This window comes from Serinus canaria, chromosome 13, assembly GCF_022539315.1.
Source record: "Serinus canaria isolate serCan28SL12 chromosome 13, serCan2020, whole genome shotgun sequence".
Taxonomy (NCBI): domain Eukaryota; kingdom Metazoa; phylum Chordata; class Aves; order Passeriformes; family Fringillidae; genus Serinus; species Serinus canaria.
This window is the reverse complement of record NC_066327.1, coordinates 9455449-9480208: the sequence shown is the minus strand read 5'-3', so window position 1 is coordinate 9480208 and position 24760 is coordinate 9455449. Positions and strand designations below refer to the sequence as shown.

The window sequence follows — 24760 nt, the reverse complement described above, 5'->3', positions numbered from 1 at the left end:
GAGGTTTCTGTAACTTGAAATATCAAATAATTTATGTGAAAGCACCATGACTCATTTAAATTTCATATTATCCAAGACATGTCTGTAAAGAAAATCTAATTCCAAAGGATTACCAGAGACACAAAGTACTATTAGGTTATCATTTATAGAACAGTAGGTGAAACCAAGAAGGTACTGAAGGCATCCCTTTAAAAGCTAGAATTGTTGAACTCCAGGTCAGTTTTGCCCATGCAACATGGGTTTGCAACTGTTGTTTCAGAACTTGAAGATGTTTTAATAAGTATTACACTGTTAAAACCCCAGGGTTTCAGTGAGCAGCCTTCATGGATTTAAGTGAAATAAATGACAATTTCAGCTGAACCAGAAAACAGAAATGTTTTGATGCAACAGCATCTGTTTTTCTTTGCACAAGTGAATACTCATTGACACCAAACACCTCCTGTGTTCTCAGTCACAAAGCTCTGGGAGAAATGAGCAGCAAAGGACAAACTGGTGACATCCACTCTGGAGCTTTGGCCACCTTTTCCCTCCAGTTCAATCCTCTGAACCAAATTTGTGGTTCCTACCATTTTTGGCCTAAATGTGACCTTACTCCAGGAAGGGGAAGAAAAGATGTTAAGAAACATCTCAACCAGAGTTTCCTGAAATGTGGGGTCATTTCCATCTCTTACTGTTAAGAGCCCAAATATTTTATCCATCTTTCCCAACCATCTTTAACTGTCAGAGCCTGCAGACCACCACAGTGCCCAATATGACAACACCACCAGCCTGGAGCTGTAATATTTAGCTCGAGACTGATTGGCCAAGACAACGGACTTGTGCTTTCAAAAGCACATAAATACCTCAGGCAGCAGCTGTTCAATGTCTTTGACAGGATCAAAGAACACAGGTGACACGGCCCCAAAATGCCAGCTCTCAGTCTGGTCACTCTGGTCAGCTTGGTGTCCACTGGTGAGTTGAGATTGCTGTAATGCAGCTGGGCTTCACTGGGGTTAGGCAGACAATAATGAATTACTGAAATTCCCTTGAACATAAATAATGCTGAGGTTTTTTTATGAGGAATGGTGGTAATGTGGGCAGTTATGACTATTATAAAATATGGAATCAGGTGTGCATTAAGAGACATATATTGAAGTAGTTGGAGCTTTCAGAAAGAATCATAAAATCATTATGGTTTGAAAAGACCTCTAAGATCATCAAGTCCAACCATCAACCCAGCACCATTAGAAAGTAAAAATAGTTTATCTATATCTTTATCTATAGCTTTGCTTTCTTTCTGGTGTATGTACCTAAAAGCAACACATCAGGAAAAAATGGATCAAGTCTATACAGCAGGTTGTAGAATGCCCTTTTACCTACAGTTTCTGAAATTACAGACTCCTTGGAGCTCAGGTCTTTCCCTTTAAACACCCTATTTTATACCTCAATGCTTTCTGTTGCACGGGACTAAGAACATGGTTGAATTTTCCCTGTTTTTCCTCTCTTCCATGTGAAGTTTTCAGCAAGCAGCTGGATGCACACCCGCCCCAGCAGCAGCACGGGCACTGGGCACAGATCTGCAGCGGGAATCCCACCAACCGCATCCGCGGCTGCGACAGATACGGCTGCGGCAATTTCGGCGCTGACAGGTAACACGGCTGCCCGGCCACCGCGGGTCACCTCCCTTTCCTGCACTAAAGGTGCAGGCACCAGAAAGACTACAGCTGCACAGAGCTGACACTCAGAAGGAGAGAATACTGCTGTCTGCAGGACCTCTTGCTGGTTTTGGGGATATTCCTTACAGAAGCACAGTGATACCACTGCTGACAGCAAATGCAGAGGTGAAGGAGCAGGACTGTTACATGAATCACAGACAGAGTAAAGGAAATGGAAGTATTTCAAGGATTTGTGTCATTTACCCTTGTTGCTTATACTCCAGAAATTTAACCAACACTCAGGAAGCTGAGTAGATTCAATTACACAAACTAAAACTCTGTCAGCATCACTGTCTTTAAGTAGGGACCTCAGACAACAGCAGGTTATATTTCTATGAAGAAATGCTTTTATATGTAGAATGACTCCCCATTGTCTTGTCATCTCCTCAGGCTCTAAAAGTGTCCATCTTCATCATATAGCTCCCAAATTTCTAAGTGAGAAAATGCCAGCCAAGATTCTATTTTTATATGGCACACATATTTTTTGGGATAAAATGGTACTTTTCCCTAACAGTTTGAAATACCTCATGAACTTGGGAAAATAAAAAATAAGCTTAAATTTGAAATTTCATCCCACTCTGAAGAAAGTCAGAGTAATGTGAACAATTTGCAACAACAACAAAAAGATGCTTCAAACCTGCTACTACTGTTCAATTTCATTGCAGGTAAAAAATTTTTGTTAGACAAGCTCCACCTCTCATCCTGCATTAAGTGACCAATTGAAACATAGCATTAACCTTGAGAGATGTCCCTAATTATGTATTTCTGCCCCCAGGCAGGGTGGCAAAGGAAAGCATGTGGGTGTGGATGTCATCTGCTCTGATGGAGCCACGGTGTATGCTCCCTTCAGTGGGCAGCTCTCGGGACCCATCCGTTTCTTCCACAACGGGAATGCCATTGATGATGGAGTCCAAATCAGGGGATCAGGCAAGTAATTAACAGCAGGTGTGCTGTGAGATGTGCACAAGTAATCACTTCATTTACTTGAGCAAGGTTTCTGTAGCTCTTCAATTCAAGCACAGTATTGATTAATCTTACATCCTCTCTTGTACGCTGAAATATTGGAAGACAGCACCAGCAGGATGTAGTCCTTTCCTATGCTTTTCTTGGAAAGGAGGGAAGAAAGGAGTTGAAAAACAGGTAGCAGGAAAATAACAACCCCAAATCAAAAAATAGGAAACAGTAAAAATAAAGCACCGGAAATATATCCTCAGTTTTGCTGAGAGGATGTTTTCCTGTCTCTATTTTCCAACACCCTTTTTTCCTTTTTGCCCTGGCAAATATAGTAATTTTGATTTCACCATTGTTGGTACCTCGACTATATTTCTGCTTCATCCTAACAGTCTCCAGTAAGAGGCTGGCAGGGAATGCTTCTTGCTCACCCCGGCAGAAGATGCAGCTGATGTTTCCTGACCCTGCTTTCTCTCCTGTCTCTCCCAGGTTACTGTGTGAAGCTTGTCTGCATCCATCCCATCCGGTACCACGGCCAAATCCGCAGAGGGCAACAGCTGGGGAAAATGCTGCCCATGCAAAAAGTATATCCTGGCATTATTTCTCATATCCATGTCGAGAACTGCGACCACTCTGATCCCACTCATCTGCTTACACCTGGTAAAAAAACCCGCAACAAAAAACACAACTCAGAACAAGAGTAGATTTGTACTCCAGGACATGTCATACTCCTTTTGAATTTTTGTATTTAAAGCATTTTCTTCTATGAAATAACCCTAATCTAGAAATATTACCATCCAGCTTAGGTCTGCATTCCCTTTACATTTCCTAAAGGATTGCAAATTTTATGGAGAAAAATCCAACTAGAATCATGGGATGTAATGTCAGCATGTTCTTACCTAACTGTAAATCAAAAATACTAGTTGCAAACATGCAAGTGATGAAACAATCTGGAAGTTAACTTTGATGTGCTGTGTTCTGTGTTTCAAAGATGTTCCACCACTGCCACAACAGGATGGGCGCTGGGCTGCATTGTGTGCTGGGAACCCTACCAATGAGATAAGAGGCTGTGATAAGTATGGCTGTGGATACTATGGAGCTCCAAGGTAATACAATAATTAGAACACTTGGGGTTTTGTTGTACTTCCACTTTGTTTAGGTTACATAAAAATTACAGCTTTGAAGGCTTGGATTGGACTTAGAAACTTTTAGGCTGCCCACATTGTTGGTAACACCTCTCTGCTTGGAGCTTTTTATCAGACTAAGCCATGCCTGACCTGACCTAGTGTTGGGAACACTCCTGACTGAAGTGGAGGGTTAGACTTGATGTCCTTCACACAACCAAAGTGGCTCTATGGTTTTATTGGACTCTATGGTCTTTATTTAAAGTCCTGCAAGAAAGGCATTTTTCTCCAGCTCCAACAGGTCATCCACCCTTACACGACACTACCTCACCTACACCTTGGCAGATCTTCAGCCAGTTTGCTGACACTGTTTCTGCCCTCACAGCCCATTTCCAGATCTCCCCATGTGCTGCCTAACCTCCCTCTGCAGCACTGGGCCTGAGCAGAGGTTTCTGTAAAGATGTGTGTGTTTTCAGACGCAGTGGCAAAGGGAAGCACCGGGCAGTGGATGTCATCTGTGCTGACGGGGCCACCGTGTATGCTCCCTTCTCTGGCCAGCTCTCTGGGCCTGTTAAATTCTTCCACAATGGAAATGCCATTGATGATGGAGTCCAGATCAGGGGACCAGGTAAATAGCTGTCATTTAACATTTCTTTGTCCTGAGCTCATAAAGGATGCATTACCTTGCGGTTAGCCACGTAGTTTAGCCATGTTTACTTCTATCCACTTACATTCAGAATGTTTTGCTCCTGCTACAATGCAAATAACTGAGTTCTGCAAAATGTCTTCAAGCTTTTCCCTTTTCCACCTCACAAATTCCCACCTTCTCCCTGCCTTCCCTCTTCTACCAAGCCAATGACTCCAACCACTACCTAATTTTTATGACCACAGTGTTTCTGCTATTTCAACATTTCCACTATTGTTATCTCAGTGGAAAGGGCAAGACAGACATTGTTAATATTTCTGAAATATAGTACAGAAGAACAAATGCTTCACCAGTCATCTGAGGTTTTCCCTCTTGTTTTTCACCAGAGTTCTGCGTAAAACTACTCTGTATCCATCCCATAAGATACAATGGTAAAATTTCCAAGGGACAAGTCCTTGGGAGAATGTTGCCAATGCAAAGAGTATTTCCTGGGATCACATCTCATATTCATGTTGAGAACTGCGACCACTCGGATCCTACAAGCAATCTTGAAAGGGGGAAAGAGCAAAGAGATTGAAATGGGAACACAGTAAATTCCAAATAAATCCATCTCAGCATCCAAAAGTTGTTTTTCTTCTCATGCACAACAGTTTATATCATCACCTGTTCAATACTTTGAGCCTTATACAAACAGTGTCTGTTGGATGGCAACAGGGACTCACAAAACAAAAAAAGATTTGAGTTTTTGTTGGAATTTGCATTTACCAGAGAATCAGGAAATTAGCAATGACTAGCTATAAGCTTTCTCAAAGTATAAAAAATCAGCTAAAATGCAGAGTGCTAACTCCCTCCTGTGGCAGAGAAGGCGCATTCCTGACAGCTTCTCCCCTGAGCACCAGCTGGCCTCACTTGTACAGATCAGGGAGAACAAATGCTCCAAAAAATCCCAACATTCATCAACACAGGCCTATTTAACGGGAAGCTTGGAGCTGGAACTGAGCTGACATTAGACAGCCACATTTGATTACCTTAAAGGTCTTGTCCAACCTCACTGATTCTGTGATTCGTGGCTTCACAGAAACACTGCCTTTGTGACCAGGACTGAGAGAGAGACAATATTCAAAGCAGCCTTTTAAGAGTTTCCCCCTGAACTGTAACCCTGCCACCAGTGTTTATAAATACACCAACACTGTTCTGCTGGCTAGAAGGAGAACTCTAGGACTTTCCAATGACTCACAAGCTTTGTCTATGCTCCATTTTATGGTCTGCATGTCAGAAATCAGGTTTCAGGCACAAAGGTGAAATGACAATGACCAATCTGCCACTCTCCAGTCTCTCCCAAGGCTTGTCACATACATTGCTTCTAGCAGGAAAGAACCCCAAGAGGACACAGTGCAAGAGATGGATGAGTCTAGTGCATGGATTAAACCACTTTATTACATTTCCATTTGAAGCAAACCACACATCTTGAACCAAATACTGTTTGGAAATATTTCAGTTTTGTGTTTAAATTATAATCCCCTGGATTATGGAAGTGCTCAGCTCAGAGCCTCTACTAACCAGAGTCAGATAGATGCTTCTTACTGTGCAGGAGGCAACAAAGCATTACTGACTCAGGTGTGTAACCCTGAATCCTCGGGCTTCCAGCTGGGAACAAGTGTGGCCAAGAAGAGCGTGGTTTCACCCTTTAGCTGCTGTTTTGTAGAAGTGGGGAAGAAACTCACTTATTCTCTGCTGTGAATGCACTGGTTCTAGCTGGGGTAGTTGATTTGCTTCACAGGAGTAGAAAGGAGCTGGGGATTTGTACTGGAAACAGCACTGGTAACACAGGGATGTTTTCACAGCTGAGCAGTGCCTACAGAGCCCAGCCCAGCCCAGCTGTGCTTTGTACTGCCCCAGCAGGCAGGAGGCTGAGGGTGCACAGCCTGGGAGGTGACAGCCGAGGCCAGCTGACCCAAGGGACATTCCATACTGTATGACATCAGGCTCAGTATATAAAGCTGGGGGGAGGTGGAGGAAGGGGGGTGTTTATGGGAGATAGAACCCTGCTTTCCTGTACATGGCTGATGGAAGTGGTGAATGGATTCCCTTTCTGGGGGTTCCCTGCCTGTGTGGCTCTTGCTTTACTATTACACTCTTTATGTCCAGCCATGAGTTTTCTCACTTCTACCTTCTGATTCTCTCCCTCATCCCTCTGGCTGAGAGGGGCTCAGCTGACAGCCAGGGTTAAGCCATGACAGTGACAACCACCACCAGCAAATTCTTGTAGACTTCTCATTATCAATAGGAAGATGCAACAAGTGTGGCACCAAAATCATTACAGCAAAAATTTATATACAATGCATTTAAGTTTACAATGTGTGCAAAATGTTAACACAAAAATACATACTCTAATTTACATCAACTCACCATGCCTTTCCCCTTTTAAGAAAATAAATATAATACAATCTGTCTCAAAAAACACTTAATAGCAACAAGTATTAAACAGTCCTGAAATAAATGTTTCAGGATTACTTTCAGCAAGCCATTCTCTAGAAATCAGGGCTTACATAAAGCTCTGGAAGAAACAGGTGAGATTACTACAGTCCATACAGTCCTCTAAGTGACAATTTTAAGTGCTATAAATTCTTGATTCCAAATAGAAATGGATCAAAGACAACTGTATTGCCCTTGATCTTTCCTTCTTACCAGCTACATTTATGAAATCTTATTTCCTAGCAATGAAAGCATGGAACAGCACTCAGACATCAGTCTTTGATTACAAAGACTAGAGCCCAAATCCAAAGGTATTCCTTATTGTCCTGACAGTTTCCAAAGTGCTTTATTACTCACTCAAGCAATCAATCTAGAACCAAACTTATAATCAGTAATTTTAACAAAATCTCTTTCTCATCCTTTTAATGCATAAGACAAAAAACAACATACTGTACAATGCATTCCCTAGTTTCTGTAATCTGACAAAATTACTTAAAGTGCAATTTAAAGCTGGAAAAAATTTTGTAAGCATAAGCTTATTAACATTTTATTATACTGCCATGAATTTAAGCTAGATTACATCTGATTAACCTGGGATAGTGTATTTTAATATACAAGCTTTTACAATTAACACATGAATTATTTAAAAAAATAGCTATAGAAAACATCATGGCAAATAATACTGTACTCAAAGTTCTATCCAGCTTTCCACAGAGAGATTTCCTATAGGAAAATAGCTTCTCTTCTGACTAGATCAGAAAGAGTAAACAAAGACATAAAAAAAAAAAAAACCCAAAACCCCAAACCCACCTAAAAGTAAATGGAATGTTTAAACTGAAGCTCAGAGAAGCCCAAATTCACTGAAGTTTGAAGCACCTGTAAACCACAGACATATTTTCAGAACCGTTAAGTACACTTAAATCTATTTTCTACTCCAATATATAATCAATATTTTAGAGTGTTTTGCTATTAGTCTAATAGAGGATTTCTCAAGGAAGAAAAACTCGAATCTGGAAGAAAATTTTCACATTTGATTTTTAAATTTTTTATTTGCATAGAAAGCAGCACCCCGATCCCACCATTTTATCCACACAGAGAATTTACCACGTTGGCATCATATCAGGAAACCACATTCTTCCAAGGTGTTTGGAGACTTCCAGATGAAGCCGATCTAAGCTGTAATCACTATCTGGAATCAGCACCTCCTCCATTATGGAAAGCTGAGTAAGCCTGCCCCCACACATCTTCACAAATTCAATAAAACCTCTGCAGGTGACTTCACACTCGCCCAGCCCCATGGCCGTGAGGTTCTTACAGCGCTCAGCGATCTGGATCAGTTCATCATCCAAAGGCTGAAGTCCATTGGCGCACACGACCAGCTCGATCAGCCTGGGGCAGTTCATGCCAATGCGGCCCAGCATGGCCTTGCTGACTGCACGACCGAAGTACAGGTGTGTGACAGGTGTTTCCTCTCTGAAGAAAGCATCAAATTCATCTTCATACAAGAAGAAATACATGACAATGTTGACTTTGGGGGAGTGTTTAACAAGAGCATCCCAGCTCTGCTTTTTAATGGTGTGAAATTGAACTTGTCCAGGATTTTCACTCACGACGTCAATGCGAAGGTGTTCGAGATCAACGTGTTTTTCACTGGAAAGAGCCAGCAGCAGTTCATCACTTAATATGTAGTAGTTCAAAGCCAGCTCCTTAAGTCCATGGCACTGATCAGCCACACAAAGAATGCCTGAGGAACAAAAAAAAATTACTCTCTGAAATGAAAAGTGAGTATAAGTACAATTGTTCTCTGTAAAGTTGGCTTGAGTTTTCATGCTTATATCCAAACGCCATGAAATACCCAAGTTCCAGGTATCCACAACCTTTTACAGAGTTTTGGCCATTAACACTTCACAGTGAAAACACAAGTCACATTCATCTTGGATCTGCATATCTCCTCTTTGCCCCTTCCTATGCAGAATTTCCTCAGCTCTGAAGAAGCAACTGAAATCAAGACAGATTCAGCTCAAGTTGCTGCCATTCCCTTCCCCAATACTCATTCCTTCAACTTTTGACTATTTAAATCACCACCACCCAGTTTAACAGCTACAACCTTCTGTGAATTAAGACCTAAATAATGTTAACTCCTTCCAATCTGCTGGAATATGAAGAACAGTTCATATTAAGTCATCTTTCGTGGACTCCAGAAAAGACTACAGGAATAGACCAGACCCAGACTCCCTTTTCCCAGCACTAAGGTTTCAGGAGAAAAGAAAGTGAGAAGGGACCCTGAAGCCCTCTGAACTTTCAGCAAGGCTGTATTTTGAAGGGAGTGAGTCTTTCACCAACCAATGAGGAAGTCACCAGTCCCAGATCTGGACACATGAGGGCACTCTGGAAGCTGGAAGCACTCACAGTCTAACACCACAGGTTTCTGAAATTTGTACACACTCTCAGCACCTTGCACAACAATTACTGACAACTGTTATAATCTCCTTTATCCCACCAAGCAGTGGCTGATTCATGGAGATCAGGGATTCTGTGGTGTTCCCACAGAACACCAGTTAAGTTTACAAATCTGCACACACATTAAAAAGCCATTTGATTACCCTCACACAGTAAAGCAATGAACAGCACATCCTTTGAGTATGTGTGAAAGGCTTGCACTAATTTTGAAGGCCTCAAGGCCTATCATCAGAGGTAGCAAAGCAGCTGGAGAAAATGAAAAAATATCCCCAGGATTCCAGAGGATGCAGTCAAGTGAGTAGAAATCCCACCTTCATCAACCCAACTCATTCACTAACAACCACCTTCTTCTTCACCTTCCAACTGTCCAAACTCAAGATTAAGTCAATTATGATACTTTACAACTCCATTTTTCACATACGTTCAGTACTCACCAGCAGGTGAAACATGAGGACAGCTGCTCATTTTCAGTAGTTTTAGAGTATCACTGTTGTTAGCCACAAGAACCTTCAAGGAAGGATCATCAAGGGGTGTGTCATCAATCTTGATTGATGATAATGACTTGGAGTTCACAAAAACTACTGTCAGTGCTGATGCAAAATGAGCCTATTCAGAGAAATTGAAAGAGGGAAAAAATTCTCATGAAAAGATGAGCAAAACTTCAGTGCTTTGACCTCACAGTCTACACAGAAAGTACAAAAATAAACACTTCCCATGGATACCCTTTTTCTTGTAACAAAGAATTATTTCAAGATAAACAAGGGGATCTTTATTTAAAAACATGCTGCTGCATATGACAAAATTAACCTTACACTCATTATTTATCTACTCTGATTTATCATTTCAGTGTAATACATTGATAACTACAGGGATAACTGGATACAATGATGAGCCTGAAGTATCTGGAGTTTTTCTGCAGAAAAAAAAGAAATGGCCTTCATTTTCCAGAAAGTAATTCTTCTGTTATTACAAAGTAACTAGAGACTTTTTCATAAAATTGCCATCAACTTAAGAACAAAACATTAAGAAAGCTAAAGTGGTTTAAGAGTGAATTAAAATATGCTAGTTATAGTTTGTAGAACTTTACCTTAGAGACATTCATGAAGCTTGGTTTTGCTGTAGAGATCAAACCTAGTGTCTTGATAGAACAGTTCACCAGCTGAGAAAGGATGTCACAGGCTGCTTCTGCTGACTCAGTACTACTATCAACCTATAAAAGCAATTTAAAAATAGTGAAGTCATTCTGCAGTGTTATTTAGAAAACAGCACCATGGATACCCAAGACTGCAGGTTCCACATCTACTCAGCTCCCGACTGCGATCATCACAGGCACAAAGTGCAACATTGACTGAAAATTTCAAGACCAGAAAGAGTTCAGGGTAGTTACTATTAGAAAATTTTCCTGAGTGTGACTGCTGGGTAATTATAGTATGAATACATACCTTAAATCTAAGTCTTGTCTTCAAATAACCTCATGTTACTGCAATATTCTAACAGTACTGGTGCTACAACACAGTGATAAATATGCATTTTTTTAAAATGCTGATTTTTAGAGCCCAAAAAAGACTTGACAAAGTCCTTGCTCCAGCAAACTAATCCATTTTATCTATATGGACAACAACTTTGCATCATAAATTATGAACTGATTCGAAATTTGTAAGCCTGGAGAGTAACTCTAAACAAATCTCTTATTTTGCCTCACCTTCCACCTCTGTTTCTTAACCCTGCAGAGGTTAGAGTGTACAAAATTGAATGAAACTGTCTGAACATGTGGAAATAAAATATTGCAGTAGTTGTATTTTTAAACATAAGACTTGCCAGGTACAAGCCTTAAGGCAGCTGACACAGAACAGCTGCATCCCTCGTGCTCAGTGACGTGCCACTGACCCAAGCTCAGCCACAGCTTACCTTGAAGCTGACGTACTGCAGATGGTCAGCGTGCCTCTTGATAATCTGCTGAATGAGATCTGGATGTGTAGACTTTAAATAAGAAGTGGCTGGCTGGCTAAGTTCAAATTCAAACCTCCTCCAGAGATCTGGGATGTGAAAAACTTCATTCCACCTTCGACAAACAGAAGATGCCCTGGCTCTATCCACTAAAGTCAGGAACTGAAAAACACGCAGGATCACGTGGTGTGGAAGGCTGCCCCAGTCCATCGAGGTGCACGGGTCAGATTCCCCAAACCCTGAGCCATATAAACTAGTTTTCTGTTTTTTGCTTGTCTGTGATGTTCCAGGAGCTTCAGTTCCAGCCACCACCTTCTGCCCAGCTCTCTTCATGGTGGAAGTTTCAGAATGTAACAATCCAAGGTATTCAAACTACACAGGTTTCTGAAAGGTCTCACATACAACAGGTCTCTAGAAAAACAGAGAAGATTATGGGAGAAAGAGAGAAAGGCCAGTGGAAACACAGTAAGCAATAACAAGTTAATAATATTTAAATACAGCACATTATTTTGAAAAGAAGCACATCCATATGTCAATATCCAGGGCACAGATGTTAGCAAGGACCTTCTCCTTCAATACCTTTTATTTTGTACAGCTTGGATGGAATCTGGACTTGTTAATTTACCAAGTGTAGTTTCATGTAGTAGTATTTCATAAAGTACATAAAGTGTTTTGTAGGGATCAAGAAGTATTTAAAAGCAATTTAATTCAGAAGTAGAAAATGGATTGCTTAAGTTTAAGCTCAGTTGACAAACTATGGAATTTACTCATGATCTCTAAAAAAGGTTTATCAACTAAAAAACCTAATCCATAAACTCCTTTTTTAAACACAGATAAACCTAGAACAGACATGGTCAGAACAGTCAGACTGAAAAGTTTTACCTACCTTCCTCAGTTTGCTTTTTTCCCAAGCAGACGAAAGTGTCTGCATAAATAACAGTAAAAAACTTCAGAGGCCACTTATCAAAGCAGGGCAAAGTAACTGAGGTTCACATGCTGTTTTTCAGCAGGAAAAGGACAGTGACCTTGGAAATCAGCAAACTGCACAGATCTGCTTCAGCAAGGGACATCTGCCCCATGAGCCAGAGCTCAGAAGAGCAGCATAATAAAAAAGCTCTGCTTTCATAGGTTGAAGCAGTGCAACCTAACCTAGTCCATTCGAGACTGAATTCTGTTGTTCAATTTTCAACAACTGGCTTTGCCACTTCATTTTAATAGAGGCTGAAACCCCTTCTCAAATATCCCACTAAGGTCATCCAGACCTCTCTTCCCAACCTGTGTGAAATGAGTATTCTCAAACCATGCATTTTGCAATCAAGAACAGAGCATAGTATCTATTTTTACTGAACAAACTTCCATGACAACCCCCACAACTTGCTTTTTCTGGACTGAAAATTTTTATTATGGGGGGGGAAGGGGAAAGGAAGGGAAAAAACCCCCCACAAATCTGTGTATTACAAAAATGGCTGCCAAAATACATACTGTCCTATCAAAAATTTACCTGGCATTTTCCCCAACCCATAAAACCTGACCTGTCTGGCTCATGAGTGTCTGATAAATTCCATTTTTATGAAAAAAAAAAAAGCATGTGCATTCTTTGAGAAACTGGAAAGAAAAATGCAGCCAATTTATTAAGGGCTATTCATATGACCAGCTTCACTACTGCTTGACTTCCTGACAAATTATCTCAATCACCAAGGAATTTATTTTAGCAGTTGCTCTACATATTCACCCAGTCTATTTAAATTTCCACTAGTGACTGGAATCAGCATATGCAGACAGATAACCCAGCAACACTCTTTGAATCATATTAAATAATAGTTTTTCTTCCCTGAGTAGACACATGGCTTACACTAACAGTGTTACTGATGTAATGAAGATGCAGGCTCAGCATGAATAAACATTCTGCTATTAGACCATCAAGTCATCATCTACACAACCACGTTTTATGACTTTAGACTACTTTAAGTCACTCAACAAATGGGCATTCCAAACCATTAAGTGTGGATGTAGTAATTAACCATTACAAAACTCTCTCTTTACAGTTGATCATAGCCTTGCTAAATTTAGCAAAGGCTAAATACCTTTTGAGTCAAATACACCTGTTGCTTGTTTTTCTTCCTCCCTACTTGAGAGGAATTACAGACTGTTGGCTGTTTACTACAACAAAAGTCCAGAACAAAAAAATGAAATTGAATACATGCTATTGTTTGAGAAGCTTCTCCTTGCTATTGCTATTCTCATACAGGTCTGTCTTGGTTAAAGACAGATTTCTCCTATCTTACCTGAAACTTACTTGAACTTCATGGGTGCTGATTTGGGTCCCACAAGGAAGCTCTGACATCTGAGAACAACCAGAAAGGGCATTTCCCTAAACCACAGGTCAAGCTACAGACCAGAAGCAGCACTCCAGATGTAGGAAGAGATGCAGCATGGCATTGCTGGTATACACAGCATCTATGCTCTGCCTGCTGGAATTTGGACAGAATTCCAAGGCTGTAGCAACAAGAACAGAACTTGTTCTTGTTGCTACAGCCTTTAGAAACTGCTGTCTCCAGAATTTCTATGTTTAGAATTCTGCACTACAGTCCTTTATATCTAGCAAAATGAATTCCTATTATTCAGCGTGGGATGCAAAGCCAGGAAAAGGTTCCACTGGTTATGCATTGTAACATTTTTAACAAACATGAAGCCCCAATATTTACTGCAAAAATAAGAATCTTTATTTCATTCTGAATCCTTATGAACAGCATGTATTTTAAAACACAATTGAAGTTGGCTACATGACAGTCCCATGTGATATAACCCAGGCAGCATTCAAATGAGAGGTTTACACACACACAACCCTACCTCCAAAGAATGTGGAGGTTCCTGTCAAGTTACCAGCACCTTTCTGGTATCTGAACATCCATCCCACTGTTGAGTCATCCTGTATGTGTGCATGGATTCCTTAACCAGAAGGCAGGGACGGGTCCCAGAAGATGAACCGACCTGTGAAGCCACCAACCAAAGAAAAATTGTTCTGCAGTGTCTGGGAAAGCCATAGAGAAGACTGACATCAATTCTGGAACAGAGACTGAGACAAACAGAACCCACTGCTCTGAGGGCAGATGTGGAAGCAGAGCAACAAAATGTAACAAGCACATTAGTTTTACCAAACATTATCTGAAAAATACCATTTAACTAAGGGGAAGGGTAATTGTTGGCAAAAAAATAGCTTTTCATTATCTGCAGTTTTAGTCACATAAGCACTCTGTTGCAACACAGATACACCTCGGAATTCTCGAGTATTACCCAAAGAAAACTACAAACCTTGATAACAAATGTTTAATTTTTTCAGCCTATAAATAGGCTATATTTTTTCAGTCTATACCAAAATGATGTGAACCAAAAGTTATGCTTAAAGACAGGACCTCTGATACTTTGACATTTAAAGACTCTTGATATTAAACTTTACTCACTTTTACTCCAAAAGTATGCTTACTGCACCATGATAATCTTGACAGTAAACAAACAATTTTGGCTAATTAAACTGTATCTGGAAAAAAATATACCAATAATGTACAAATATCCTCCCACATACTAATGAAAAAACAATCCTGTGTCTAAGTATGACAGAGTATCTTGGTGCACTGTGAGAAAATAGACCCAAACCCCCCATATCCAGTTACCAATTTTACATTATCTGAAGATGCTTTAATGGAAAGCTACAAGAACAGCAACACCCACCTCACTAAATCATGACAGATTGTAGAAACAGAAGATGTTTACCAGGTATTGTGTTCAACCAGTAAAAACATCTACAGAAATCTTCCAATGCTGAACTTCTCTATTTTTCTTTAAAAATTGGACAAGACTTTAGATTCTCCCAGATCATATCATCATCTTTACAAAAACTACCCAGTTAATATCAGCTTTATAAATGCCAAGCTTAACAAAGGTGTAGTATACGTTATTTATGAATACATGAGAAGTAGCCCCCATCTTCCACACAAAATCAAACTCAAGTACTGCAATCTGTGCAAGTAATGCTGCTGCTCAGCTCACACACCAGAAAATTTAGAGCTGAGTAGTCATGCTTGTCTATAAAGAGAAAGCTGATACTCATTAGTAACTCTGTTTGTGGGTGGCACCTGAAGAAATCTGTCATTTATGGTGGCCTTGTATTGCACAGTCTCACATGTTCTCTCTCCTGTGAAGTGAGCAGAGTCTGTACAGCACACAGAATTCATTTTCATAAGTACTGTCAGTGTCTAACAAATAAAAGGTTTATAATGCCACATATAAACAGCATGCTTAAATAACATTATAACTGAGAGCACAAAATACTGAGATGCAATTTAAAGATAAAAAGAGAAGTGTAATAAGTTTATAAACCACATATTTTGAAGCAACTTTCTTACCTAAAGAATTCTTCCAAGTTACAATAGGTAATAAATGAGTGAACTGAGGCAGCTGCAGCCATGGGGCACTCACATGCATCTGTCTGCTTTCCCCTCCTGTCCGGATAAAATGCCACAAAAACCTGTGTTAGTTTTGAAAAAAAAAAATCATATTACAGCCAATGCAAAAGTGATGGGGAAATACACTGACATAAATTTATAAATTTGCTTGCTTTTGTAAAGGAGTTTGAGGGGGATCATCTTAACACAAGGTAGCTTATCCCACAATGCAAATATTATCAGTGAAAGAAACATGAGGTCAGATTAAGTACAAAAGTGATGGGAAACAAATGTTGCAACTGCATTTGCATTTACTGATCAACAGTACAATGTAAACAGCAAGTTATTCAGTATTTGCATTATCATTATCACTACTAGTGAATCTTGGTAAACAACACTGTAGCTACTAAAATAATCTAAGAGTCATGAAAAACAGAGAAAAAAATCCACCCAAGTGTTTTTTCCTGCCTTCTTCCTTTCTGTGGCAAGGCTGCCTAATGGCCTGTGATGAACACACAGAGGCCACATGGCTCAGCTCCCCACCACAAACATGCACAGCCCTTGCCAGCACCTGCCCAGGCCTGGCTGCAGTCACACGGCAGGAGCTGCTGCCGACAACAACAGAGCACCCAGCCCGCAGCCACCTCCCTGTTTATGAGCTCCCGGCACCCAGGTGACAGCCCGGGCCACCTGGCAAGGTGCATCACAAGGCACTGCAGCAAGGGGTTCAGATCAGAAGTCTCTTGCCTCCCTCCTCCATATTTCCTTTTAATATGACATTACAGGTACGTTTATGTTTCAGTCTTTCATCACATGTAATCATGCTGTTTTTTCATGATGTTCCTTTTACCCCAGGAACATCATGAAAAAAAAAGATTTTATAAAAACACAACAAAACCCTGAAATCTTTGTTGTGGTAAGCTTTACATTGCTTTTACATACCCCATCATGGGGGTGGGGGATGAGTACCCTTCCACCTGTTCTAAACTCAGGATTTCAGTATTCTTCCCAACACCCCTCATGTGGCCACAGCCAAAAGTAATTACTAACAGTAAACTGACATCTTAAAATCAAGGAAAGGACAGTAGTATCCTTTTATAGTAATAATTGTATCAAATATAGGTAGTCAATAAAGACTACCTACAATGCTCAACAGGCTTCTGAATTTCACAGAGGAGGGACTCATAACAGCCAAATAACCTAGAGTACCCCTGAGGAAAAGACCTTCTCTTGAACAGACCTGTCCCAAGACCCCTCAGGAGAGAAGGAAGTTCATACTTTTAAACTGCAGATAAGAACTAGCAGAATTTCAGATAATACATTAAAAAAAAAAGTTACTGGAAGTGACTTTTAGCAATAAAAACATAATCAGGTGTACATCCAATGTACATCTGAGTATCTAAGGCTAAAAGAACCATCCAAAGCAATAAAAATGTTAGCTTATGTAAGCAGAAATGTATATAATATTACAGTTATCAGAGATGGAATCAAATACAAGCTTGTTATGCAAACAACAGTGAATTGTTATCTAAGGCAGTTATCCAAATGATTATCAAAGATAAACAGCAGCAACAGAGTCACTGAAATGAAACACTCTGATAACTGAAGTGCACCAAATCTATTAATATCCTCATTTGTATAAGCAAAGTATCAAAAATTGCTGCATGTCCCCCATACAGCTCTACCTGTGATCCAGTATTTTGACAGCTGCACATTATCCTACTCAAACTACCTCAAATGCACTAAAGCCATAAGGATTCAGAAAAAAATCAAGTTAATTAACTGTTTCTGCAACTTATCCTGCCAACAGAGCTGTAAACTTCAGCTAAAACTAGGACATTAAAACCTCTCCTGTAACATGGGGGCTTGGTGGGGGATTTGAAAAGTGGTCAGCAGTGGCTCTGTTAAACAAGCCCTCAGTAGCTGTTCACTACGACCCAGGCTACAACATAAGTTCAAAAAAAGGTTTCATTACTGTAAACAAACTTATCACAGATTTGAGCCACAAAGAAGTAACTGCTTCATCTGATTTCTATATTCCCCTTCCAGTTCTTAACACCGGGACTCAAGAGGAATGAATAAAACACCATAAAATTCTAGTAGAAACAGTAGCAACCAAACATAAATGCAGCAAAAACTGAGTTCCGGACAAACAAAAACCCTTCCAAATAGCCAAGCTTGGAAACATTCTGGGATAAAGCTGGCATCTTTATAATTAAGCTTTAACTTTCGAACACCTGGAAATTAATGTTTACAGACCTGCCTTACACGGCTGAAATACCGGTCCCATTAATCACAGTGTCTTTAAAGAAATCGCAGTTCAGTGACAGCACCCGAGGCCACCCCCTCTCCACGTTAAGGAACTCGGAATTCAGAGTCTGTCTGAGGAACAAGAGCTGCACAGGGCAGGCAGCCCTGGAAAACCGCTGCCACCACAAATTCAACCACTGTGTATGGTGCAAAACATATGTAAAAAATACGTTTTAAGCCTAATTCTCAGATGATGTAGTCCTTCAGGGTGATGAGCTAAGAGATTAGGCTTTTTCTTCATCTAGGATATATCAGACTTTTAATGGGTGGCATTTTTGCTTCTGAAGAGGATTATTTAGTCTTTTTAATCAGTCCTTATTTTTCTCAAAACTGAGCCTCTGACTCAAGGGATTTGCCACATTTTTAGTACGTTTATGACAACCCTAAGAGTTCTAAAAATAACCATATTCATCTGAACATCTTAATGCGTGCATTAATCTTAACTGACAAAAATACAAACGCATTGCCACGTTTAGTACTACTTTGGTGGTGAAATTTCGATATTGGAATTTACTGATGCATTATTTTTGGAAGGAAGCCACCCCCCTGTGCCCAACACCCAGGACCCCTCGTTTTACTCAACGACACATCCGAAGCTGCACAGCTCTTTAGAAAACCCTCTCTTGAGGGTTCTACCTACACGCCCACTGCAAGAATGAAAAACAATCGTTACTTGCATAGGTTTTCTTGAAACCTTCCCACCCGACTTTAACAGGCACTGAAGCTGTTTACAAGAGAAAATCAGTTCCCAGGCACCGCGCTCCCGCAGCCCGGTGAGCTCCCGAGATGGCACAAACCCAAGGCACCGCACACCGAGCCCCTGACGCGGTTGGGCGCTCAGGGAGAATTTAAGTCTCCAGGGGCGGAGCGCGCCTGCCTGTCCGTCCGTCCGTCAGTCCGCCCGTCTGTCTCCGCAACCCGGGGTGCCCCCGCGGCCTGTCCCCCACCCCCCCCCGGCCGCCGCGCAAGGGCCGGTCCCCGCGGCCGCCCCGCCGCTCACCGCCGCCGGTGCGCGGCTCCCTCGCAGCGTGAGGCCGGGCCGAGGCGCCGAGCAGGGGCAGAGCAGGGCCAGAACCGCGCTCAGCCCGCAGCGCCCGGGACACGCCGAGGGCGGAGCCGCGGCCCCGTCGCCCCAGCGCAGGCGCCGGGCGAGGCCGCGGGCAGCGGGCACGTGACGGCGGCGCCATTTCGCGCCCGCCGCCCTCGGCCCTCGCTAAAATGGGGGGGCCGAGGTGCGGGCTTGGGGCCAGTAGTGACTGCTGACAGCCCCTCAGGGATGGGGTCTGCTCCAGGCCCTCAGAGCAGGAGGTGGTTGGTTCCCCCTCACTAGGCCTCCATCTCAGAGTCACACAGTCATTTAGCTCGGAAAAGGTCTCTGTGATCATCGTGTCCAACCTGTGACCGAACACGAATTTGTCAAACACACTGTGGCACTGATAGGAAGGATATGTGCTGATGTTTTTCCAAGCAGTTCCATGGGTGAGGGTATGGGTGTCAACATCTTTGAAATAAGTCTTAATGTTTCTACCCACTTCAAGCTGTGTTTGGGTTACAGAACCCAGAGGGTTTGACTCCTGAAACAGGCAAATGGGTGCTCACAAGCCTGAGTTTCTGAACTCTGGGGTAAAATTACAGCTTCAAGGGAGGATATGTGGTAGGCAGTTGGGGAAGGCTGTACCTTCCTAGTGCCTCAGCTGATGGGGAAAAGAAGAAGGCAACGTGCATTCGGAGTTTAGGATAAAAGGAGGCTGTGCCCTTCAAAAGCTTGAGAGAAGGAAGATCCTGCAGGCCTGTGCCACAGTGGCCTCTCTCCCTTTATTGGAATAAAGTTTCAGGGCTCTTTTGTCTCCTTCCTGGACACTGGCTTTTCCTAGTGTGATTTTTGGTAGAGCATTGAGTGTCATGTCTAGCTTTTCCTTTTACACCTCCAGGAATGGTGACTCCACTGGGCTGCCTGTTCCAATGTCTAATGACATTTTCTGTGAAGAAATTCTTCCTAATGCCCTAAACATCCGCTGGTGCAGCTTCAGACCATTGTCCTTCCTCTTGTCCTGTTGCTCGTTGTCTGGTCACTGATTCCCACCCGTCAGGCACTGCACCCTCCTGTCAGGGCCTTGTAGAGAGCAGGAAGGTGCCCCTGGAGTCCCCTTGTCCCCAAGCTGAGCCCCACAGCTCCCTCAGCTGCTCCTGCCCAGATTTGTGCTCCAGACCCTGCCCCAGCTCCGTTGCAGTTCCCCGGACCTGCTCCAGCCCTGCAGTGTTTGTGCAGTGAGGGCACCAGAACTGGACACAGCCCTGGAGGTGTGGCCCACCAGTGCCCAGTACAGGGGTCAGTCCCTTCTCTGGTCCCAATGGCCACACTGTTGCTTACACAGACCAGGTCCCATTGTCCTTCTTGGTCACCTGGGCACACACTGGCTCACGTTCATTTCCTGCCATGTGTATTTTCCATAATTTCCTGACATGAAGTGCCTGTAAGCCCTCATCGTCCTTGAGCTAGGGCAGCCCTGGCCTTGGAAACTGCCCCATGAGCCTCTTCCAGGGGCTGCTCCCTCCAGACAGAGCCATCCCCTGCCCTTCCCATGGGAGCTAGACATAGAATCAGAGACTCAAAGAAGGATGGTGTACAAGCAGATATTACTGATTTCCTAGCAATCTTTTGGCCAAAAAGGGCCCTATCCTGAACAGCAAGCCTTTCCCTGCTTGGTGTGTGTATCCTCTCTGGGGTCTCTCCAAAGCACCCCGCTGAGAAAGGGCTGAGCACTGCATCATGTCCAAACTGCAGATGGCCAAAGTATGCCTTTTAATTTGTTATCTAAAGCATAATTTTAAAAAACCTTGCAGATTTAATCTATGCAGACACACTGCATAACAGCGCATCACTAATCAGTGCTGCTTGATTTTTTGTCTTTTATCTTACTGTGTCTGAACAATGGAGCTTTTATTACCAACTGCAAAACACTTGCAGCCACGGATTTCCTGGCTCTTGCATATAGCAATTATTTACCAATAATAAGCCTTCAAATAATTTTTTTATGAAGAGGTAATGCTAAACATATGCAGCATTTCCATGTAGGGTAGATTATATCTGCCCTACATAAAACCAAAGCTGGCAAAAGTTAACTGACTGTTCGTGTGACCTCAAAATACATTTTATTCCCACACATCTAAAAGCCTAGAAAATTAGCATGTTGAAAGGCTCATGAAACAACCTGAAAGGAATATTTGTCATATAGTCACTGTGACATCTTCAAATTCCTCAGTTCCTCAAGTCGTTTTCAGTTTCCTCAAACAGAGAGACAAAATGCACAGCACTCTTAAAATCAATAGAGTTTAGAAAATCTACCAAAATTACTCTTAGCTACATGGTTCTTGACTGCTTTATTCAGAGTTTACAGGAAGAAGGAGATTAGGTTCCAGGTAAATTTTTCAAGTATTTTGTCCTTAGTAGATGATTTAAAACTGATTTTTTCAGTATATACTGCTATGAAAGCCATCTTCAGCTTAGTAGTTACTCTCTGTAGACAGTAGTAGAGGATAGATTGTAAACAGAGATTAGTGCAGATTTGCAGCTACTATCTAAATCCACCAGTCATGGGTTTCTCTGGTGCATTGCCAGTAACCCTTGGGCTGCTGTGCAGGAACAGGTTCAAATGCATCTTAGATTCATATAGGTTAATCTCTGAGGCTTTCTGTATAGAAGAGTTTCCTGTTTTGATCTGGTCTGGCAGAAACACATTTTATACCTAACTTAAAATGGACAAGTATAAAATAGTATAGAAGAATTCTATGTATTCTATAGCTGTAGTCATTACTGCGCAAATGCTTACAGGTGTATTTGAATAAAAAAAAAAATCAGCTATGGATTTGACAGTACTGGAAGGAAATAGGCACAAACATGGGCCCACCCAGGAGATTCTGTCTTCTACTCATACCCCAGGGGCCTGACACAGAGCTTAGCATCTCCAAATCCTTCATGTCATACACAAGATGCAAAGATGAAGGGAAGCTGCATCACTGGATCACAGAAGCTCAGAATGACCTTAAAAGGTCAGGCTGCTCCAACCCCTTGCAGGGGACACCTTTCCCTAGAGCAGGCTGCTCAGAGCCCATCCAGGCTGACCCTGACACAGGTACACTGCACACAGGCCCTCCTTTCGTAAGCCCTACTGCCCATGTCAAAGCCACTCACAGTCAGGCTTAGCCTTCCTCCTGTGGTTGCCTCTCCTCAAACCAGATTTACAGAAAGATACATTTCTCGTGTTTATAGTGTTTACAGGAATGCTTTGCATAGTAATTCACACAGGTTTCATAATACATACTCTTTCTGCACTTTGATCAAGAATGATATTCAAATTTTTTATCACTGGGCTTTGAAGTAGTAATCAAGAAAAATGGTTTGAATAAAGCCATAAGTTAATTAGTGTAAGAAAGGATTCTGGAAATCCAAATTTCCCTGAGACCAAAGATTGAATATGTGTCAATTCAGAATCAGTATGCCATGAACTTGAAAGCTTTGCAAAGACTGTGTGAAAAGTCTAGAAATTATTGGCCATTTCTTAACTAGTTTTTAACAGACAGACTGCAAAAGTGAGAGGAGAGAGTTCAGAAAAAAAAAAAAAAGGAAATTAGGATATTTATTGTAAAATCAGGCAGGAAGCCATACAGTACATTGTGCTGTACAAATCCAGTTCATACAGAGAGGTCTTGAAAAGAACTCACCACCAGCTTTTTTGACACCCATACTTTGGCATAGCTGAACTTCACTGCAGGACTTACACATTTTAATGCAAGCTCTGCTTCATTTTCATTGTGATCATGATTCTGATAAATCCACATAACCAAAGGACACAACTCTTAGTTGAGTGCTGTCTTCAACTCTTGGAAGATCACAGAGGAGGCCATGGTGCTGGCTTTGGCTGGAATTCACACAAGCCCCATCGTTTCCATGCTGAAGGGTATTCAGGGTCAGTCTTAGCTTGGCTCTGAAAGCAGTTGCATTTGTATCAGTGTACTGAGCCAAATAAGTCCTATATTCTACACATTCCTTTTAAAAGTTTAATTATCATTCTTAATTTAAAACCCAAATACTTAAGCTTTGTGATCAAACTCGGCAGTTTTATCAATTTAAACCTAACACTGCAGACTGGTGCAGTGAATGAGACTCATGCCCAGAAAGTGGGTTAGTATGTCGTGTTTGCTGGAGGCTCATGAGCTGCTCTGCTAGACACCAGCTGCTGCACAGGCAGGCAGCAAGAAACAGCTTGTCTTGGGAATAGAAATCACCCAAGTTCTTTTGTGAAAGTTTCTAGTGTACACACTGAGCCTGACTACAATTAGGAAAATGATGGCTTATCTCTATGCCTCTTTGCAAAAGCCTTCCTTTATAATTATGAGGTAAAACATGGGTTTAGATGAGCAAATCTTCGTGAGATGCACTTTTAGAAATGCAACAACAGTTTAATATTGTCTCTCCAGAAATAAGAATGACTCACTGAAGGGAGTTAACTCTAGGTGTGTTGCAATCCAGTCCAATCCCATTGTTTAATTATGTGATTCTATAAGGTGTTATATTACGGTTCCTATATATACATGTTTATTTATGCTAGACAGACATTTTAGACAAAATTGTTAATAGGTACAGTTAACAGTGCCCATCAAACTGCACAGCAAAATAGGAAAATTCTTGATAGATGTGCTGTTTGTCCTTTCTGTGGAAAGAGCCAGCACAAAGGTATTAATAGTTTATAATTTGTCTGAAAATAAACTGTGTGGGGAAACTGCTGTATTCTTGTGGTGTACTATAGGCATGCTGTTCAAAGCCCATTGGGCCAATGTGTTTTATTCTTTATTTTAAATATATATATCTACATATTTATAATCTCTATCTAGCAAAAACTCCAGTTTTTCAATCATTAACCTTTTGAAGAAGGTTCCAGTAAGACGAGGGCTGGCTGAGAGCCAGGGTTCTGGCATCCAGCTGGGCAGGGGTCACCACCCAGCTCAGCAAGGCAGGTCCACAGGTGACAGCCAGATTCAGCCACATCATGGAGCAGGTCCCTGCAGGTGTGGCAGGTCCATGGTCAAGCCAGGTCAGGATACGTGGCCAGGCTCAGGGGTGGCAGTACCTCCTGCTTTGCTCAGGGAGGGATTGATGGCCAGGGCTGAGCTTAAATGGGCACTTGAGGCCCTGGGGCAAGGTTGGGGGTGAGGCTTGGGCTGCTCAGAGCTGTTGGTGCCTATGAGGTTATTAATGTATTAGTGCTGTGACACTTTCAATGAGTAACTGCCCACTAATCTGTAAAGCACAGGTTATTTGATCCTCTGACTCAATATTATCTAAGCAGAGTTTAAAAATAACCTGCCAGCTAATTCAGCTTCTTTTTTTTGGTGTTGGTGTAGAGATCACAGTGTCTGGCCTGAGTAATGAAATCCTCTGAAATGGTCATATCCACTGAGGATCTGATAAATGTTTTTGAGTTGAGCACACAAAACATTGTCTTTAAGATGCCATCTTTAATACTTTTGGTTCTGATTACCCTCTATATTGGTAGATGCCCTTCATACTGAGTAAATACTGGCCTTAGAGAACTAAGATTGTCCGTAGCAGGTAGCTGAAGATTTGAGTTGATCAGAAAAATAGCTGATAAAATACTTAATAAGTCAGCACCTGATGTAGCAGCAAACATTTTGAGCTTTAATACCAGAAAA

The 24760-nt window shown here is 41.7% G+C and overlaps 2 protein-coding genes across 3 annotated transcripts; one reads left to right on the top strand and one right to left on the bottom strand.

Annotated features, from left to right (window-relative positions):
• Positions 1-836: 836 nt before the first annotated feature.
• Positions 837-5032, top strand: LECT2 (leukocyte cell derived chemotaxin 2). Its single transcript, XM_009091391.4, has 7 exons — positions 837-951; positions 1496-1628; positions 2470-2621; positions 3135-3305; positions 3637-3751; positions 4246-4397; positions 4802-5032. The coding sequence occupies exons 1-7, from the start codon at positions 906-908 to the stop codon at positions 4990-4992; spliced, it is 960 nt and encodes a 319-aa protein (XP_009089639.2). The 5' UTR covers positions 837-905; the 3' UTR covers positions 4993-5032.
• A 793-nt stretch (positions 5033-5825) lies between these two features.
• Positions 5826-19184, bottom strand: FBXL21P (F-box and leucine rich repeat protein 21). Of its 2 annotated transcripts, none has more exons than XM_030229299.2 (7): positions 19050-19184; positions 15701-15796; positions 14148-14288; positions 11259-11708; positions 10438-10560; positions 9785-9956; positions 5826-8634 (listed from the first exon to the last, which is right to left on the bottom strand). In XM_030229299.2, exons 4-7 carry the CDS (start codon positions 11628-11630, stop codon positions 7991-7993), a joined length of 1311 nt encoding a protein of 436 aa, XP_030085159.1. In that variant the 5' UTR covers positions 11631-11708; positions 14148-14288; positions 15701-15796; positions 19050-19184; the 3' UTR covers positions 5826-7990. The 2 variants fall into 2 exon arrangements, with proteins under 2 accessions (XP_030085159.1, XP_030085160.1); XM_030229300.2 differs by having other exon boundaries at positions 15701-15822; positions 19050-19159.
• Positions 19185-24760: the final 5576 nt, after the last annotated feature.

What these genes read in the sequence shown, in the direction of transcription:
- LECT2 (XM_009091391.4), top strand. Translation starts at nt 906, where the DNA reads ATGCCAGCTCTCAGTCTGGTCACTCTGGTCAGCTTGGTGTCCACTG. An exon ending in GGCAATTTCGGCGCTGACAG is followed by an intron (nt 1,629 to 2,469) that starts GTAACACGGCTG and finishes TTCTGCCCCCAG; the next exon opens with GCAGGGTGGCAAAGGAAAGC. An exon ending in AGTCCAAATCAGGGGATCAG is followed by an intron (nt 2,622 to 3,134) that starts GCAAGTAATTAA and finishes TGTCTCTCCCAG; the next exon opens with GTTACTGTGTGAAGCTTGTC.
- FBXL21P (XM_030229299.2), bottom strand. Translation starts at nt 11,630, where the DNA reads ATGAAGAGAGCTGGGCAGAAGGTGGTGGCTGGAACTGAAGCTCCTGGA. An exon ending in TGCAGTACGTCAGCTTCAAG is followed by an intron (nt 10,561 to 11,258) that starts GTAAGCTGTGGC and finishes TTGCTTTTATAG; the next exon opens with GTTGATAGTAGTACTGAGTC. An exon ending in TCCTCATGTTTCACCTGCTG is followed by an intron (nt 8,635 to 9,784) that starts GTGAGTACTGAA and finishes TTTGTTCCTCAG; the next exon opens with GCATTCTTTGTGTGGCTGAT.